Source organism: Mesocricetus auratus, unplaced genomic scaffold (assembly GCF_017639785.1).
Source record: "Mesocricetus auratus isolate SY011 unplaced genomic scaffold, BCM_Maur_2.0 Super-Scaffold_100014, whole genome shotgun sequence".
NCBI classification, from domain to species: Eukaryota; Metazoa; Chordata; class Mammalia; order Rodentia; family Cricetidae; genus Mesocricetus; species Mesocricetus auratus.
This window is the reverse complement of record NW_024429197.1, coordinates 73,898,957-73,919,328: the sequence shown is the minus strand read 5'-3', so window position 1 is coordinate 73,919,328 and position 20,372 is coordinate 73,898,957. Positions and strand designations below refer to the sequence as shown.

At 53.0% G+C, this 20,372-nt stretch overlaps 1 protein-coding gene across 1 annotated transcript; it reads right to left on the bottom strand.

The window, feature by feature from the left end:
• Positions 1–2,289: 2,289 nt before the first annotated feature.
• On the bottom strand, positions 2,290–14,330 carry LOC101840661 (alpha-1-microglobulin/bikunin precursor). The gene is made up of 10 exons (XM_005075114.3): positions 14,127–14,330; positions 12,875–13,017; positions 10,317–10,393; positions 9,350–9,466; positions 8,569–8,670; positions 7,813–7,859; positions 5,438–5,519; positions 4,191–4,358; positions 3,669–3,842; positions 2,290–2,412 (listed from the first exon to the last, which is right to left on the bottom strand). Exons 1-10 carry the CDS (start codon positions 14,238–14,240, stop codon positions 2,387–2,389), a joined length of 1,050 nt encoding a protein of 349 aa, XP_005075171.1. The 5' UTR covers positions 14,241–14,330; the 3' UTR covers positions 2,290–2,386.
• Positions 14,331–20,372: the final 6,042 nt, after the last annotated feature.

Sequence of the window (20,372 nt, the reverse complement as noted above, 5' to 3'; positions counted from 1 at the left end):
AAGGTTGCCTTCTTGGTCTCCAGGTAAGTAAAGCAACCCCCCACATCAGGCTCCACCCATGTCTCTGACTTAGAGTGGGTAACCCCACTCTCAGAAGCTGAGTCACTTGAGTCTTCTGGAAAAAAATCCTATCAAATTATGGGCAGTTGTCATCTCTATACTTGGCCCCTTCCCAGAGGGCAACAGCTCTGCCCTGCAGGCATGCCCCAAGGAAGCTTCTACACAGGAACTATGGGTATCTGTGTGCCAGCAGGTAAAGTTGGTGAAGAAGTTTCTCCACAACTGAAGCTATCGGGAAGTTGGTGGCATCCACAGATTTTTCTGAATTGCCTTGACCTTGGGGGTCAAATAATGCCAGATTGTGGCCTGTGAGCCTCACCACAAAGGGCTAACCTCTGGGTTGTATGATCATTAAGAAGGCGGTTGTTAAGCAGCTGCACCCATACCATAGCAAGTAACCCTGACTAGTAATTATCAAAAACCCCACAGCAAGACCGGATGTGCTGCGTGCCTCTTCAGGGTAGGGGCCTCCTGGGAGGGAATGAATCTTGGTCCCTTTTGGGGTGAGTGGTGTGGATTCCTGGCACTAGGTTGTATACAGGCAGGCCTCACCACCATTCTACCAGAGGGATAATTGTGTTGTTGGGGTACACTATTGTTTGTTTAAAGCAAGCCCAGGGGAAGCCTGTCCTGAGAGAGCATACACTGTCACAGAAAATTGGAGGTAGGACAAGTGAGCCCAGGTAACATAACCTTAGGACACAGCTCCTAGCCCTGGTGTCTTCCCAGGGTGTGGTGGCACACACCTCTGTTCCCAACACTGGACAGGTAGAGGCAGAGCAAATAGATGTGAGGCCAACCTGGGCTACACAGAAGGCTCTTATTCAGAGATGTGAGACCAGCCTGGGCTACACAGAAGGCTCTTATCTCAAAGCCTCCAGGAACTGAGCAGGTTTCCATGAGGACACTTGTTCTCATGAAATAGGGAATTCAGGACTATACAATTGCATACCCCATGAACCTGGCATTCCACCCACTGATGGGAGCCAGCCAGCATATGGAGCCTTACCCTCTGTTAAAGATTTGTGCTCCAGACCAATCCAAAACACCCCAATTCAGAGTGGTGGCTCAGATTCCCATTGGTAGCTGTCTCTGGCATATGAGGATGAATATACATTGTGATGATGTTTGTTAGCCCCAGCTGGGGGACCTTCCGGAAACTTCTTTCTACACAGTTGCCTGTCTCCCTACCAACTTCTATCCTGTCCACTTCAAACCAGAGCTGTGATCATTAATACTGTCCCTTCAGATAATCTCTTCTGTTGGAAACTAGAAACCCCAAATTCCAGACTTTGAAGGACAAGGTAGGATCTGTGCGTATCTCAGGGAGCTATTGCATGTTCTAGACTCTCATCCTCCCTTGCTGACAGAACACTAGCAAATTCTCAGGCATGAAAAGCAATCCCCTTGCAGAACTGGCCCTCCACGCTGGGGACTACCCCCTTGTTTCTCCTGCAGAGATGGCTTTCCTCTGGAGAGTATTATCAAGCTGGGAATCTTCACCCTCTGCTCATCTGCCCACCATCGGGGCTCTGGGTGGATGTAATTAGTGCCAATTACACGAGGCTCCCCAGGGCATGGTCATGGGCCATGCCTGTCCTCGTGCTACCTTGGCCAGATCAACTCCTCTCTTTCCCACATGGCAAGAATCCAGCCCAACCCAGTGCTTTGAGCTCTGGTCCAGGGCCCAGCTGGCTGCTGCAGATGCACTGGGAAAGCCAGTAGACAATCTACGAGGGCACAGGGCAGGGTGGGGACCCCAGGAGACAGGCACTCTAGATCAAGGTGGAGAAAAAGCAGATACCACCGCTCCAGATGATTTGGGATGTGTGTGAGACAAGCTGGCAGCTGGAGGGAACTACTAGAAAGGAATTGGGTGTGGCAAGGATGGGGACAGCCTCAGGCACCTGGGCACTCCAGGACACCACTATTTCTTTGTCCTTGGGTTTTTGTGGCCCCCATCCAACCTCTTCTAGAAACAAGTGCTGGAGTTCCTGGGCTTTCTTTTTTTTCTGTTTGTTGAAGTAAAACAAAATAACCCTACTCTACACTGCTGCAGAATTGTGGTGCACAGCCAGGATCTTGTTCTACAGGAAGTTGTCACATTGCAAGCCATGCATCTGTCTCTCCTGGGAAGGCTGGGTTATTCATGCCCTAATCTTCCTGCCGCCACACCCCCACCCCCTGGTTACAACCACCGTGACAGTGAGATGCCAGCACACAGAATGCTAGGAGTTGACAGCTTGTTTTATTTGGACCCAGACCACCTGGGCCAGCCCACACTGGGATGGACAGTGGCTATCCTCTGGCTTGCAGACTGGCATCTTCAGCTTCGTGTGAGCTCCTCATACCCTGCGGATACAGAGTAACTCAGGATGGGTCCTTGGGCTGGGATGAAACATCACTTGCTAAATGACTTCTCTCCCAAGGCTGATGAATGGGACAGCCTGGCTTTCTGACTTACTGTAGGTACCATTTTCCAGTGGGAATAGCAAGGCCCTGAGAATGTTAAGTGGCCATCATAGCCTGAGCGTCCTTTTAAGAGCTGCTCCCCCTGGCCGAGCGCTAACCATACAGTGGGCACTGTGAAGCTGGAGAGGTGGGTGCTTTGTTCCTTTTTACAAGACTGTGAAGCCAGCTTCTAATTTCCCTTGAAGCCTGGCCTGGTGGTATGGCTTGTATTCACAGCTACTCAAGAAAATGATAAACCAAGGCCTTCCTGGGCTACTGGGGAAATACAAGGCAGGCTGAACAACTCACTGAGACCCTGACTCAAAACAAAAGCATTAAAAATAAACAAAACCACATGGCACCTATCATGTGACAGGGCCTGTGGGGACACCAGACCTTGAGCAGAAACCCACTTCCCCTTCAGCCTGGGAGCAGGCAGCTGTGTAATGTTTACTGAAAACAAGTCAGTGCTATAAAGCTCTTGCTAGGGCTCAGATAAGGGCTCACTGAAACACCATGACTTTGACACCCCATACGGCTAGATGCCTCTTCCTGTTCCCCTGCTGTGTCTCCCCGATTCTGGGGCCGGAGATTAAACCACCAGCCAGGAGGGTGAGAAGTCTGGAAAGAATTGTATGTAGATGGATGGCAGAAGTCCTTAAAAAGGGGAAGCGTTTTTTTCTTGGAGAGACTTCTCTCTCCTAAGCGGACTTGGAGTCTCCTCCTAAGCTGACTTGGGAAGCATAAAGTTTTTCTTAAAGCAATCAACCGGTCTCTGTGTCATCTATCCCAACCACCTCGCTACATTCTCGGATGCAGGCCGCACAGCAGGTGCGACAAGGGCCTGGGTTTGACACTAAGCAAGGGAAGGAGTGCCCTTCGGTCCATGTGGTTAGCCTGAAAAACTTGGAGGCTCACTCCACCAGGCTCCTCAGCTACCCTGCCTGCCTTCTGCTGATGCCTAGCCATCTTCTCTGGTCCAGCTAGGACAGCCTAGGTCGTGGTCCTAGCTTTAACCCATTTCCCAGGTGAGAAGCTAAGGCCCAGAGCGTGGACCAGGCTGCTCACCTGGGAAAAAATCCATCGTTGGACTCTCCAGCCACCATGTCTTAGCAGGACTCCCCTCCCAGCCTCCCTGGACGGCCGGGGCCTCTTACCGTCACCAGGAACGCCACAGTACTCCTTGCACTCCTTCTCGGAGTAGAACTTGTTGCCGTTGCCTTTGCAGCCGCCATAACTGAACTGGACGCATTTCCCTTGTGCTGCATCGAATGCCCAGAGCTCGACGTAGGCACGGCAGGGACCTTGGACTATGGGGAGACTGCAGGCCGCTGTGGAAGAGAGCGGGACGCGGAGTGTTAGTCACCCTTGCAGCTGGGCAGGACTACCGAGACAGGGACAGAGAGCCCTGAACGTCTAGAGCATGTGGTCCTTTTACAGAATGGGGTGCTGCGTGGGGACGTGACTGACCTAGGCCACCTGCATCTAGATCCTATGAGCAGCTTCCCCTGGATTCCACCCTGAGAAACCTTAACTGGGGCTCATGGTCAGGTGGCCTGTGGCACCATGAGAATGAGGGGAGGAGGGCTGGAGAGATGGCTCAGCCGTTAAAGGCTAGGCTCACAACCAAAAATATAAGAGAATGAGGGGAGGAGGGTGCAGAGACGAAATGCACCTACCTACGGTCCGGCACGTCTGCAGACACTCCTTCTCAGAGTTGAAGTTGTTGCCATTGCCCAGGCAGCCCCCATAATGGAAGGTCTCACAGGCCATGGAAGCGCCATTGTAGTAATACTTCTCTATCATCCCCAGGCAGGGGCCTTCGGAGTAGCTGAGCTGGCAGGAATCTGGGAAGGAACAGAAGAACAGCTCTTACTAAGCGCTTGTGTGTGCCCATGCGTGCTTTGCCGTGTGCCTGTGTATGACTTTGTATGCATCGCCTGTGCTAACAGTGCTTGCGTGTGCCCATGCGTGCTTAGATATACATCACCCGTTCTAACAGTGCTGTGTGTCTGCATGCGTGTGCCCATGCGTGTGCCCATGCGTGTGCCCATGCGTGCTTACATATACATCACCCGTTCTAACAGTGCTGTGTGTCTGCATGCGTGTGTCTCATGTGCACCACCCATCCTTTGGATGAGAAACAGGTGCCCCTTACCTTCTTCACCCCTATATGGGTCAAACTCGATTAATATCCAAATCCAAAGACTCGGAAACACCCCATACCCAGAATGGAAGGTTTACCAGTGACCCAAAGACCTATCTGCCCAGAGAATAGCTGGTCCCCCCTTTCCCCAACAGCCTCCTTGACCCTTTCAGCCAGATGCCACCCATGCCTTTGCTCTCCTGTGACCCATAAAACCCTTCTTGATACCTGGACACGCCTGAATTCCCTTGGCGTGGGAAGCGTCCCTCCTCACCTCACCTCTGTCTACTTGAGATCACCAGCCCTTTGATGCTCTCCTTTGGGCCTATTATTTGTTCCCTCGAAAGTCTCCCCACTAAAACCAAAGAGCCAACAGACCCAATGGCCCTGCAAGGCCTCAGGTGGGGCAGGCTTGGCATTTGCTGAGCAAGTTAAAAGAACTGTCATCCACACGAGTCATCTTCATGTCCCTCCCCTAATGGTCAGCTCAGGAGACAAGCATCCCATTATATAGCAGAGAAAACCAAGGCTTGGTGAGCATACAGGCAGGACAGAAATTCACTCCTGGCAGAGCTGAGCTCTCCTGAGCCTGAGACCATATCTGCTGCTCCTCTCCCTCCAGTTCCACAGGGTAGAGAGCTTCATCTGCCCTATCTTGGCAACCGTCAACTCTGTGGCGGAGAGATGGGCCTCACAGTGCTGAGGCAGCCAGGGCGGGACAGCCACAGACTCTCTTCTTTAGAGCATGGCTGAAGCAGGTGAACAGATGGGAGTCCTTACCTTCTTTCTTGAGGACATCAGTTACCAGTGGCCCAGTCCCTGATCCCTCATTTTCTTGGGGCAGCACCGCCCTCCGGGCTCTCTAGAGAGAGGAGACAACAGCTTTGCAGAGATCTCACTGCCTTGCACCTGAACCACTGGAGTTGTGTGAACAGACTAGACCGCCCCAGTATCAACCTGAATTCCAGAAAGGGCTTCACAGAGTGCCATGCTCAAGAGGGTATCTGGCTGTAGAGTCCCCTGAGGCCAATTTTAAAAGGGATGGGTAGGGAGACTGCTGGTCACTGCCTTTCTGCTCACAGCGGTGGTCTAAGACTGTGGTAATCTAGGATTGTTTCTTTAAGAGGCAACTGAAAGCTTTCAGGCCCCTGGTCTCATCCAGGCCCATCTTAACCTGGTGGCTTAGAGGCCTTCCTTGGTGAAAAAGGAGAGACAGAAGAAAAAGGGACAAGCTAGATGACACAGCTACTCAGAGGAACTGGATTAAATAAAGACTATTTCCACTTCACAAGGATGAGGGCAGGAAATGGGAAAAAAGATAAAGCAACCAATAAATTCTCAGTGATATCCACTAATATAACAGCCACCAGCAGCAATGGAAATCATTAGAGTTGGGAAAGATGTTGGGTTTAACCTCACAGTTGACATAATAAATTGCCATTTAGATATGCAGGAAATAAATCACATCCTAGGTGTTTTGGAAGGAAGGGAAAAAAGTAGAAATAATAGAAGAAACTGTTCTGAGTTGAAGGAAAACTTACGTTGCCCAGTTATGAAGGAAAATGAATTATCAAAACTAAAAACAAACAACAACAAAACCAAAACTTTTTATAGGCATTCCAGAAAAGAAGGATAAGGAGCCTAGTGGATAAATGACATGAGGTCATGGGAAAGATTGCAACCCAGTAATTCTCCCCTCACCGGAGCTGTTGGCCACAAGATAGACTCGCAGAAACACAGTCTATGCTTGGCAAGTGTGCTGCCTGGTTTTTATGTCACCTTGACACAAGCTAGAGTCATCTGGGACGGGGGAGAACCTGAACTGAGAAAATGTCCCCATAAAATCGGGCTGTAGGCAAGCCAAGAGAGCATTTTCAGAACTAAAGCTTGAAATGGGAGGGCCCATCCTGCTGTGAGTGGCACTGCCCCGGCTTCGGTAAGACAGCAAGCTGAGCTAACTATAGGAGCAAGGCAGTAAGCAGCTCCCTCCACGGCCTCTGCATCAGCTCCTGCCTCCAGGTTCCTGCCCTGTGTGAGCAAACCCTTGCCCGAGTTGCTTTTGGTCATGGTGCTTCATCACAGCAATAGAAACCCTAAGACAGCAAGGATCCAGAAATATGGCTCGTGTGTTTTTCCTGGGGAGAAAAATGTTCATTATAGAAACATTTCTACCGAAGAAAGGAAATTTCAATGTTGGGAGTAAAATGTAAGCATAAGGAGGCTTGGAGCATCTTCCATGGAGGATCCCGCCGTGGTTGTGGCTGATGGACGATGGACAAGACAGCACAGAGGTCCTCCATCCTGTATTCTTGCTGAGACCATTTCAGGTTTAACTAGAATCTGGCCTCCTTAATGGAGAATCCCATGGGAAATTACCCAGCTCTATCATAGGAGCCAAGTCGGGATGCCTCAACTAACTTAGCTTCTGTTGAAACTACTTGCTTCAAACTACTTAATTTCTGAGAAGTCCTCCCCCCATGCAACCACAGAGTGAGATGCGTATACCCAGGTCCCCCAAACACTTGTGTGTGGTCCTGGCCACCTGGAATAAGTAATTTCAATTGGCTGCATACTATGTCTTAGAGGTCATCTCTGGTGAGATCCCTGTAATAACATGGAGACAAAGCTGAAGACAAGGGGATCTTTGTCATCAGGCTGGGCTGCCTGGTCAAGGACATGAAGTTCAAGTCTCTCTTGCCTATCCTGGAGATAGATTATTGAATTTCTCTTAACGATGAGGTTTTAAAGATCATGGCCATGCAGAAGCAGACCTCGGCTAGCCATTGGACCAGGTTCAATGTTTTTGTCACTCTTGGGGACTACAGTGGTCATGTTGGTCTGGATGCTCCAAAGAGGCAGCCACTGTCATCCAAGAAACCAGCATCTTGGCCAAGCCTTCCAGTGTCCCAGTGTGGAGAGGCTACTGGGGAACAATACTGGAAAGCTGCACACTGCCCCATGAAAGGTGACAGGCTGCTGTGACTCTGCTTGTGTGCCTCACCCTGCCCCCCTCCAACACTGGCCTTGTCTCTGCTCCTGTGCCCGAGAAGCTGATATTGCTGGCAAGTTCTTAAACTCCAGAAGGCTAACTGACGTGTTGATGGTGCAGAGTGCCTGGAACATGGCTGCTGGGGAACGGCGGAAGGAACACTCACCAGAAGTGAAGTGGACTCTTGCTCCAGATCCCCAGGGACACATTCCCCTAGGCAGAGGACACAAAAGAAGAATGAGCAAGAGGCCCAGGTTCGGGAAGGCAGGCAGATCCTAGACACGGATCTCTGGTACTGGGTGAACATCGTGTCCTGTGCATTAGAGCACTTCATAGAGAGCCCTCCTCGCACCACTCAAAGCCACTGATGGAACACTCAAAAGACTGGTGGCTGTGCCATCATTACCACTGTCACCCCAGCATCACCCCATCAGTGTCCCCAGAAGGTCAGCAGCAGTAGCATCTACAGAGCACTTCCAAGGCACCATGCTGCAGTCCCTAATGGTTTTATCTCCCTGACTCCTCACAGCAGCTCTTGAGGGAGAGCACTGTTATCCCATTTGACAGATGAGGAAAAGTAAGGTTCTAGGAAGGCTAGCCAGAAGCCACACCTCTCTGCTTGAAGCACTTAACATAAATGGAGGTACTCTATGGAGTCTGTACTCTCAAACCCAGGGGTCTGCTGTCTGCTCAGCAGTGTCTGTGGGTTCCCTTATGGAGACTCATGACCCTGGCATAAGAATGGAGTTGGTCAAATGTTTATTCTGATAGTGTGTGCTCTGAGACTTGGGGCAAGCACAGGAACTCTCTGCGGCCTTTTTTGTCTCTGAGTGTTATAAGAAAGACTCAGGGACTGAAGGTGTCCACTGGGGGCAGGAAGGAAGAGAGGACTGAAATTCAGAGTGGGCAAGATACCACTTACCTCTGTCCTCCATAAAAACGATGGAGTTCTCAGGGATGCCCACGCTCAGGGCCACCTCCCTGAACTCCTGCAGAAGGCTGTCTCTCAGCTGTGGCTCCCGGCCTGCAAACGGAAAGCGGGGGAAATGTCTAGAGACTAGGGCACCTGGGCTGGCCCACTAGGGTAACTGTGTCCAGGGAAAAGTGTGGAAAGATTGAGCCACTAATTCTCCTTGACACACTGTTGAAAATGGCTTCCCGAGAGAGGGGAGGAGACCCATTGTAGGTCAGGGCTCTTCCTGCCGGCTCTGTCTGAGCCCTGGTGGCTCTGGAGCTATTTCTCCCTGCCCCTGTCCATTTTCATGGGGGCACTTGTGTTTGTGGGCAGCTTGCAGCTGAAGGCTAGGCGCCGAAGAAGGAAATCAACTTCCACTGCTCTCCTGCCTTACTCATTGGGGCAGGGTCTCTCAGTCAAACTCAGTGAGTCTCACTTGCCAGCTTGTGTGGGGGTCCCCTGTTGACTGGAATTACAGGCGGTGACCATGCCCACCTGCTGTTTATGTGGGTTCTCTGAATCCCACTTCGGCCTCATGGGATTTAACCACTGCTCTGTCTCCGCAGCCCCCGGAGTTCCTTCTAGAGATGGAAGGAGACGTCTGCCTCACCGGGGAGGCTGAGCTCTTCTTCCTCAATCCAGGACCCCTAGTCCCTCCCTAACCAGAGTTCTCTCCCCAGGAAAAAGCAAGCTTCCTGCTCCCTGCCCATGGTCCATAAAGTAGCAGACTCATTGTTGAGGCCTTTACCGTAGAGCTTGGCGGTGATGGTGGGCCCGTGGTGGCGGCTGAACTTTTTGGTGAGGAAAATGGCATACTCGTCATAGTTGGTGTGGACCACATAGGACTCCAAGGTCACGTTCCATTCTGTGTGGGAGATTGGTCAGGCTCTTCACCCTGGAGGCCGTCACCCCTCCTGCATTCAGCAAGCCACCCCACAGCCATATGTCCCGTCCAGGGTCAGCCTCCCTCTCACTCACCTTCCCTCTTCCATCTGCCCTTTCCTCCTCTGCTTCCTCCCTCCCTGGCTCCTTTCCTCTTTCCCGCTTTCCTCTTCTCATCCCTTCCATGCTCCTCCCACCCTCCCGTTCTCTTTCTCCCTCCCCCTTCCCTGTTACCTCTCCTTCCATTCCCGCTCTTTCCTTCTTATTTATTTCTTAAAGCAGAGTCTCATTCAGCCCAGGCTAGCCTTTTAGCTTGCTAGGTAGCCAAAGATACCCTAGAACTTATGGCCCTCCTCCTCCTCATCGTGAGGAGTGCAAGCATGAACCACCATGCCTGGTTTCCTTCGGTTCTGTCTGTCTTTCCTTCTACCTGTCTTTCAGAGGACCAGCCCACTCCTCTGTCATACATCTGCCTGTCCATTTACTTACTGCTGCTCACACACTCAGTGTTGCCATTCTTCTGTCAGACATTCAGGTGTTGATCTCATGTGCAATGATTTGGCACATGGAGGAGACTCCACAGACAGTTGTAGTAACTTTGGACCCACGTCCCTTTGTCACTTAGCACCAAGCATGATGCCTGCTCGTGGGGAGCTGCTGATGTCACCCTTGGCATCCCACACCCCTCCCTGCTCTGGACATATGCTCAATGGGAGAAGCTGTGGAATGCCAAGCATTTGAGGGCAGGCTGGATGACGCCTCAGATACATGGGAAGGAAGGCTGCAAGGGTAGAGAGAGAAGAGAGGGGACTGTGGTGTGTCCCCACACTCACTGGATTTGTGGTAGAGGAACTTTCCATCCATGTCTGTCTTCTCATATGTCCCAGAGACCTCTTCGCAGACACCTCTCCTGGCAATGACCAAGCCAAAAGGTCCTTTTTATGTTTATTTGGAAACGGACATCTCCAAATGCCTTGTTTCATGGTCATCCTAGCCCCTGGACATCCCCCTTGTTTGCATGAGGAACACAGGAAAGGGGTACTGTCACGCTTCCTGCTGGGTGAACAAGAAAGTCACTGCTGCACCCTACCCTGGTGGTAGTGGCAAACCATGCTCAGCTTTCATCCACTGCTCATGTCCCCAGCGGGGGTGACACATTGAGGTCGCACAACACCTCTCATGGTATTTTAGCTATCGCTATTTCATGAAATCACTCTCTGTCCTGTGAAGAGCTCTTGTGCCCCAGTCTGGGGACACAGAGGAAAGCCAGACAGGCCTGTCCTTTGTCGTAACGTGAGCCAGGAAGCCCAGCCAGGGCCAGATGCAAGCAATGTACTCAGAGCAGGATGTAGAAACACTGTACTCAAGAGGCCTTGAGATGTGGCCTGAACCTGGGGATCCAGGGGGCTTTCCGGGAGAAGTAATGCGGGACTGGCATCCCAAGGACTCAGAGTTAGGCCGGGAGGCAGGGAAATGCGCAAAGCCTGGAGGACACTGAAAACTGAAGCAACCGCTGCAGAGGGTTCAAAGGCCATGGGCAAGCACAGAGCAGGGTGAGGTGAAGGCTGGGAAGCCTAGAGGCCATGTCAAGATTTCACTCTTAGTGCTGAGGGCACTGGGGAGCCATGGAAAGTTCTCTCCAGCAGGTATGGCCTTTTTTAAAAGGTCTTTCTGGTTGCCTGGTGAAGGCTGGATCAGAGGGAAAGACTGAGGTTGAAGGTGGAAAGGATGGTAGGTGGCTTGCAGGAAACAAGGAGGGAGGGAGGCAGGGAGGGGGAGAGGGAGGGGAAAGGGAGGGAAGGGGAGGGAGGGAGGAAGGGGAGAGGGAGGCAGGGAGGGGGAGGCTTGGACCACCCTGGCAGCAGGGGATAGAGGATAAATGGGAGAGGCTTGAAGGAGGGGCAAATCTTCATGATGGCTGTCTGGCACAGGGAAGAATGAATATTCTAGGAACTCCACCCTAGACCTACTGGCCTGAGACTCTTTGGCTAGGTCCTTGGGGTAGTTGTCCCCCCTCCCCCCGCCGAGGAATTCCCAAGGGGAGGCAGGGTGCACAAGAAGCCTTGTGTTGGAGACATGGTCCTCGGGCAGGCAGCAGTGATACCTGAGACTCAGATCCCAGGACACAGTGGGGGGGATTGGAGACCCTGGTCACCCCTGCCCCCCACTCACCATGGAGATTGGAGACCCTGGTCACCCCTGCCCCCACTCACCGGAAGATTGGAGACCCTGGTCACCCCTGCCCCCCACTCACCATGGAGATTGGAGACCCTGGTCACCCCTGCCCCCACTCACCATGGAGATTGGAGACCCTGGTTACCCCTGCCCCCACTCACCATGGAGATTGGAGACCCTGGTCACCCCTGCCCCCACACACCATGGAGATTGGAGACCCTGGTCACCCCTGCCCCCACTCACCATGGAGACTGGAGACCCTGGTCACCCCTGCCCCCTCACCGCGGAGACTGGAGACCCTGGTCACCCCTGCACCCACTTACCGCGGAGATTGGAGACCCTGGTCACCCCTGCCCCCACTCACCGGAAGATTGGAGACCCTGGTTACCCCTGCCCCCACTCACCATGGAGATTGGAGACCCTGGTCACCCCTGCCCCCACTCACCATGGAGATTGGAGACCTTGGTCACCCCTGCACCCACTCACCGGAAGATTGGAGACCCTGGTCACCCCTGCCCCCACTCACCATGGAGATTGGAGACCCTGGTCACCCCTGCACCCACTCACCATGGAGATTGGAGACCCTGGTCACCCCTGCACCCACTCACCGGAAGATTGGAGACCCTGGTTACCCCTGCCCCCACTCACCATGGAGATTGGAGACCCTGGTCACCCCTGCCCCCACTCACCATGGAGATTGGAGACCTTGGTCACCCCTGCACCCACTCACTGGAAGATTGGAGACCCTGGTCACCCCTGCACCCACTCACCATGGAGATTGGAGACCCTGGTCACCCCTGCCCCCACTCACCATGGAGACTGGAGACCCTGGTCACCCCTGCCCCCTCACCGCGGAGACTGGAGACCCTGGTCACCCCTGCACCCACTTACCGCGGAGATTGGAGACCCTGGTCACCCCTGCCCCCACTCACCGGAAGATTGGAGACCCTGGTTACCCCTGCCCCCACTCACCATGGAGATTGGAGACCCTGGTCACCCCTGCCCCCACTCACCATGGAGATTGGAGACCTTGGTCACCCCTGCACCCACTCACCGGAAGATTGGAGACCCTGGTCACCCCTGCCCCCACTCACCATGGAGATTGGAGACCCTGGTCACCCCTGCACCCACTCACCATGGAGATTGGAGACCCTGGTCACCCCTGCACCCACTCACCGGAAGATTGGAGACCCTGGTCACCCCTGCCCCCACTCACCGCCACCGGGTGCTGGTCGTGCTGATCTCAGCTCCGGTCGCCCCCTCTCGCAGCACCAGTGTGCTGATGCTCATCTTGTTCTTAATCCTCCGCAGCCACGGGCAGGTGGAACCCACAGCCAGGTTGAACCATTTTCCGTAGATCTAGAAGAACCACAGGCTGAAACCTCGGTTTACCCAGGCCTTCAAGAAGACATGCCCACACTCCCCTTCCCTCCTCCAGGGCCAGCAGTGTCTTAAGGCCGATGGTGAAGCTCCAGGTACAGCATAGTTAGGGCAGAGGTGGGCAACGTCCCCCTGCCTTACACAAGGCCTACTCCACAGATGTAGAGTGTCTGTGATACCCCTGTGGGCAAGTGGGGTCCAGACGACACACTCTGAGGTCACTAGCCGCCACAGCTCAGGATTGCGAGGCTCTGGTTGCGTACCTTCCATACAGAGTGGTCAGCCACCTTGTGAGGCAGCCTGAGCAAGGGCCATGGAGACACCACAAACCTGATAGGACCTTGTAGGACCAGCCAACCACCTCTTCCCCTTGACACCATTCCGATGGTGCTGACCTTCCAACCCCTGGGCCTCCAGCACACCTGTTCCTTGTCCTGAGAGACCCCTGGAGAGTTCTGAGAGCCCCCCACTTCTGAGAGACACAGTCCCCCACCCATTTTATGATTGAGGACAAAGCTGGGGCTTCTGGCTCTACAATACTTACACACACACACACACACACACACACACGCACAGCATACACACAGAGACACACAGGCACACATGCGCGCGCACACACGCACACTCACACACACCTGCACATCCACAGTCCATGTAGTGCCATGGCTGCCACAGGCCAGGGTGCCCTTGGGCTAGCCCTTCCCAGCTCTCCCGGCTGCATCGACCTGTGTCCTGCTTCTCTTCCTCCAATAAGCCCACAGCCTGTCCCCGAAGCTCACCGGTCCATACCCATCCTGTGCCACCTGCCATGTGTGGGTTCCTCTGGGAGTCCAAGAAGACGGACAGACTGGGAAGATGGTAGGCTCACAGAGGGCCCCACAGAATGAGTGCCATGTGAGGGAGCTGTGACTCCAGAGAATCCCAGATTAGCCTACCCAACAGTCAGGCCAGGAAGGGCCCCTAGGGATTGAGATGTTGTGTACAAGGGGAAGACAGGCACCCCAAGACAGACAGGCCTTGGCCCACAAGTCCCAGTGGCATGGACATGCCACCACTGTGGCCATCTCAGCCAGGGAAGCCGAGCTTACCCGGGACTCACTGAAATTCTCCTGAACCTGGATGTCTGGAAGTGCAGGCACAGGGTCAGCCCTGGAAGCGGCACAGGCAGCCAGCAGCAGGAACAGGGTCCCGAGACCCAGCATGGCTCCGGAGTCTTTGGCCCTTAATTTCTCACAGCTTGGTGTGGGAGCAAGGGACAAGTTCCCTGCCAGAAGCAGCTGCAGACTGAAGCTGGGGAAGGGGCCGGAGACAAGTGATGGCCTTGGTGTTTGCTCTGCTCAGCCAAGGCCAGCCAGGGTCCTGAGCCAGCTCTGATCGATCCATGCAGCCTGGCTCAGGTCCAACTCTCCGGACAGGAAGCTATGGCTCCTTACTCCGAAGGGACATTGGCCAAGCTCAGAAGGTTCAGACCCCAGAAAGGCTTCCTTGTAGGCCCAACTCTCCCCCCCCCCGAAGCACAGGTGGGGGAGTCGGGCAATGGCCTTCCCTCTAGTCCTTCCCCTTGGACCTCATGCCAGTGAGCCAGTAGGAACAGGCAGCCTGCTCTGGCCTGTTTCTCACACAACGAAACGGAGGCCTGGGGAAGCCGGCTGCAGAGCAAGACCAGGCCCAGGCATCCTTCCCTGCAAGGTCCTTTCTCATCGCCAATTTCTCGTATCCCTGGAGATAACTGTAGTAAGGACGGATGCTGTCCCTTCACGGAGCCGCACTGCCTCCCCCAGTGAAAGTGTCAGGACCCAGCTGAACGCCACACCCGCCTCGGAAGCCTGTGTAACCCCCTTCACAGACATTTCATGAATATCCCAGGAGAGACAAGGATGACTCAGGGTCCCACCCTGAGACAGGGAGAGGGCTTCCTGTGGTCCTCCTGCTGTGTGAGCCTCTAGTGCTCATGTCCTCACCAATAATCGGGCTAGCATCAGTACCTGGATCCTAGTACTGGGGTGAAGGTTGACAGAGTTGGTCCCAGTGAGCAACAGCATTAACCCTGGAGTGTGGTAAGAGCTGAAGTGTCTGTGCAGGGTAACATGCAGCCTCTGTAGAATGCATGTCGTCTAGACCCACAGAGCAGGATCCTACTTTTAGATGAGATCGGCTAAGGCAAGTTTGTACAGGATGGCACACCTCTTTTGTTTTGTTCCTAATGATTTGGAGTCTTTTGCAGCCCAAGGGAGGTGACAGTCACCTTTCAGTCAGAAACAACAACAAACATACTCTGTTTGAGACAGGGATTTCTATAGCTCAGGCCAGCCTTGAACTCCCCTCCAACTCAGAACTCCCTTGAATATCTGGTCCTCCTGTGTCCACCTCTTGAGTATCAGGGTCACAGGCATGCACTGCCATGCCTGTTTTATGCTGTGGTGGGGGTGAAACTCAGGGCATCTTGCATGCTGGGCAAGAACTCTACCAACTGAGCGCCATCCTTAGCCTCTAGATTTATATATTCTAATAGGAGTTTTTTAAAACACCATTATCTCCAGAGCTCAGATTCCCGACCATGATACTATGATCCCTGCCCTTGAGCTCCTGTCTCCTCCAGGGGTTCCAGCGACCATCCTTTCTTCCCCCTTGCTCCTCTCTGGAAGATTCCTGCATGCAGCAAGCAGTCCCTGCCACGGCTGTCTCCAGAGAACAAGAGGCCTGGAAGATTCAGGGGGTCCCTCCCATAGTCAGTGCCTGGGCACATGGTGCGCCATGACCTTCTGCGAGGCCCAGCCAACAAGTCCCCTTTTGCTGGTATCCAGAGCACATATGTGTCTACTCGTAGATGGAGGATTTTCTGTGCATCATAACAGAAAGCTTGTCCATGGATGGAATTTGCTTTGTCTTGCTCTGCCTGCCAGAGAGCACAAGGCCTCCGTGCACAGTCCAACACAGCAACTGTCTTGGCTTAACTTCCTGGCACAGTTACCTTCCTTTATGTCCCTGGTTCTCAGACTTTTAAAAAAATATTTATTTACATGTGGGAATAGTTTACTCGGGAGTACACATGCCTCGGTGCGTGTGCTGTGTCGGGGGGACATGTGGCGGTCAGAGGACAGCTTGCAGGACTCAGTTCTCTCCTTCCACCCTGTGGGTTCCGGGGATGGAACTCTGGTTGTCAAGGTTAGCCGCAAGCCCCTTGCCCACTAAGCCGTCTCGGCAGCCCGGTTTCTCAGTGTGTCATGGTTGGCTAATGGTGGACACGGGGTGAACTGAGAGGGAGAACAGAGAAGCAGAAGCTAGGCATCTTGAGTCCTTGTTCTGTGGGAGCTTGGGGACAGCGTTCCCTCTTTCCTGATCTGTAAATGAGAACAGAGCAGCTGTCATGTGACCCACTTAGAGGGCAAGAGAGACCCACTTGTAGAGGCATTCTGTGAGCAGCCATGCCCACTCCAGGAACTGTCCTACTACCTGGGCTACATACATTGCAGCAACATAACCATATATACATTTATATAAACCTATTTGATATTACTATACTAATAGTAGTAGTACAACACACAATACTATAATAAATATAAGTTTATATATTTATGTAAGCACATAGCAATATATTTACAATGGTATATATAATAATATATAATAAATTATTATATAATTTACTTTATGTTCATTAGTGTTTTACCTGCATGTATGTCTGTGTGAGGGCGCCAGAAGCCGTGAAACTGGACTTACAGACAGGTATGAGCTGCCACGTGGGTGCTGGGAATTGAACCTGGGGCCTCTGGAACGGCCAGTGCTCTTAACGCTGAATTATCTCTCTAGGCTCCAGCATGACCTTGCTGACCTTCCTGGCAGGCCTAAAGCACTCAGGGCATGCCAGCTCTGACCTCAGACTGTTTGGGACAAGCCCATATGCTCATAGTACAACCTGCCGGGGTGAGGGAAAGCTGCAAGGACAGCTCAGTAAGCTGTTTTACTGAGTACTCAACATGCCCATGTGCGTGAGGAGGGCATAGAGGATGGCCAGGGTGCTGATCTCCCCTCTTGCTCTAGATGTTTGCACTCCTGAGATTATTAACGAGAGCAAACAGAGAGGACCCCAGCCAAGGCCATCTGAACTTTGAACCATTTTTAAACATTAACAGGGGCTGCGGGGACAGAAAGCAGGCAGTGCCGAGGACCCCATCCCTCTCCTCCTCTGTTTCTCAGAGTATGGGAGCTGAGAGTCCCCCCCCCCCAGGGGACCCAGAGTTCACAGGAATCCTCAGGATTCCGGGAAGATTTGAAGGTGGGGAGGACGTTGCCCATCCAGGGGCCTCCAGGATAACCAGTACAGCAGACATTAGAGGCCGTAGTTTCCAGACAAGCACATGGGGGGCCGGGTGCAGCCCTAACAGGTCTACACCCACGCTTATGTCTCGGCTACTCAAGTGTTTATTCTTCCAGGCTTGTCACTAGGAGCAGGATAGGGACCCTGACAGGGATGGAGGAGGAGCAGGCAAATGAGGAAGTCATCTAAGGCAGGCACAGTGACGGGAAACAGAGGCCAGGAGGGGAGGACTCACCCTGAGAGAGGGCCTGGCCAGACATGCGTGCACAGGGGCGTGAGGGCCCAGGGAAGTCACCTCAGCGCTGGGGATGAAGTCACAAAAGTCCCAGAAGAGGAAAATGGAGAGAGAAATGCGTTTGGGATACAGCACACAAATAAATAAATACCAGGGCAGGTGGGATGGCTCAGTAGATGAACGTACTTCCTGACTCAATGACTGGAGTGTTGTCCTCAAAACCCACATAATGGAAAGAGAGCACTGACTCCTGCGAGCTGTCCTCTGACCCCTACACTCCTGTGCACACGTGTGCACGCTCCTAAAATAAGTAGTTGTAGAAATATTTGTAATTAAAATTAAAAGCAGCCCTAAGCTGGGAACTTGGAGGACAGAGGGGATTGGCAGGCCTGGGGCTTGCTCCTTGCCCTGGGCACAGTTTCAGAAGGTGGTAGGCATCATATCCGGGGTCACGGGAGATCAGTGGGGAGACAAGAAAGGGGTTGGGGGACAGTAAGTACTCAGGAACTCAGGAGGCTTCCAGGAAGAGGGAAGGACTGGACACTAGAAGCTGTGGCTGGACCAGCAGGGGCCTCAGGGTAGAACCAAGGTCATCGGGTGTGGGCAAGCTTAGCGCCCAGGGCGTGGCAGGGTGGAGGCCCTGCCCACTTCCTGTCACGGGCGATCCATTCAGAGCCTCCAGAGGGAAGGGGGGTGGGTGCTGTGCCAGCTGAAAGAGGAGGTCCTCGCTGCCCAACTTCACTCCCTGCCCCTTACCCAAGAGCAAATCCAGGATCGCAGCATGCGTGAAGCCCTGGGTTGGAATCCCTACAGCTGCAGAAAAGATAGTGGCACTTACTGTAGTCCCATCACTTGAGAGGCCGAGGGAAAGAGGATCAGGAGTTCAAGGTCGTCCTCAGCTACATATAAAATGCAAGGCCGGACTGGGCTACCTGAGACCCTGTCAAAAAGAAAAAAGGAGTTGGGGGGGCACCTGGAGACTTGGGTATCAGTCCCCAGTGACTTACAGGGGGCTATAGGGCAGTCCTTTCCCTCCTTGGCTCCGGCTGTTTCATCTAAACATCCAGTAGGACAGTAGTACTCACTCAAGTGACACGGCTGAAACAGGCCATGGCAGACACTCGTGGAAACATCCCCAAAGTGTGTGGCCTTGAGAAAGCCACGTTATTACTGGCACAGGGCACTGAGCCTGCTCGGCTTTGGCCTCCATACCTGGTTGGAATTGTGCTCGGAATGCATGAATGTCTGTTGTCCACCAGGGGGCAGCAGAGAACTTATTGAAAGCCAAAGAGGTGAGCAGAGAGAGGCCTGCATCAAAGGCATGTAAAAACAAAACAAACACACAAACAGAAACCATGGTTAGAGCCTGTCTTCCTTCTAGCCTGCTGTAACCCCCTTGTAAGCCTCCATCTTGACCTGCCTATCTCCGTGCCTGTTAGAGGGCTGAAGGGTTGAGAGAGGCCCTTAAACATTCTACTGGGGGACAGCAGGATGTCGGGCACCCAGGAGACCTGAGTGTCCTGCAGGTTGTCTCTCTGAAGTCTCTCTTCAGGCTCTGAAGATGTTGGTAGCCCTGTTTGCAGGTAGGAAAGCTGAAGCTGAGAGAGCAGGTGTCAAGAAGGCCACCTGCAGGTAAGTCACCATTAAAAACCAGCATCTGACCCCCAAGGCGCTCTGCTGACATCCTTACCAGCAGGACCTCTTGGCCACACTTCCCAGGACACCCATGGCCCCTGCTACCAGTCATTCATGCCCGTTGTGACTGCTTTCTGTCTTGAGTGAAGCTGGCTAAGTCAGAGTCCAAAGGTACATATGAAGATAAATGACTAGCCCATCCTGCTGTTGTTCCTTGGAGAGAGCTAGGCTTAGTGGGTCAACCCCGAGATGCTGTTAGTTGGGACTGGAGGGACCTGGTGGCTTAGTATGGAGAGATGTCTTAGAGAGTGGGACACACTGGGGCGGGTGACTCAATACAGTGCTTGCCATGCAAACATGAGGACTTGAGTTCTGTCCTCAGAAGCCACATAGAGAGGTCACTGTGAGGCCAGTGTGTGTGTGTGTGTGTGTGTGTGTGTGTGTGTGTGTGTGTACGCTCCAGTAATGAGAGGCATTGTCCACAGGTAGATTCCAAGAGATCACTGTCCACCTGCCTGGCTGAATCAGCAAATTCTGGGCCTGCCTCCAGAACCAAGGCGAATGACACTTGAGAGTTGTACTTGAGGTTGACTTCTGGCCTCTACAAGCACATGTGAGTGTGCATCTATACACACACATGTACTTGCACACATATGAGCATGTGCACACATTACCACACACACACTCACATGGAAGAGGAACACTGCCGAGTTCAGAGCATCCTAGAGACCCAGCAGTACTGGAGACCAGGCTCGTCATCTGGGATATGGCACCAGGAAGAAGGCTTCCAGAAGGAATTTGTGAAGTCTTTGTGGATGCCCAGGAAGGACATGCTGTCACTGTCTCACATTTTTGCAGGCTGGACTTGTCTGCCCATAGAAACAAGACTTCAGGGCCTTCCCGATCCCAGCCGACCATGTGAGTGCACTCATCTAACGTGTGAAAAGATAAACTTGTCCCTTCCTGCAACCACAAGGCCAGTGAGGGTCGTTAAAAAAGTACCACTGGTCTTTCCTGGAGAAAGACAAGTGAAAATTCCCCAGCTAATGTTTAGGAAGACTATGGAAACTTTTCCTGGCTCTCCTCTGCCTGGCCCTAGTTGTCCCTACAGAATCAGTGTCCAGAGCATCTAGTGAAGGAAGACACCAG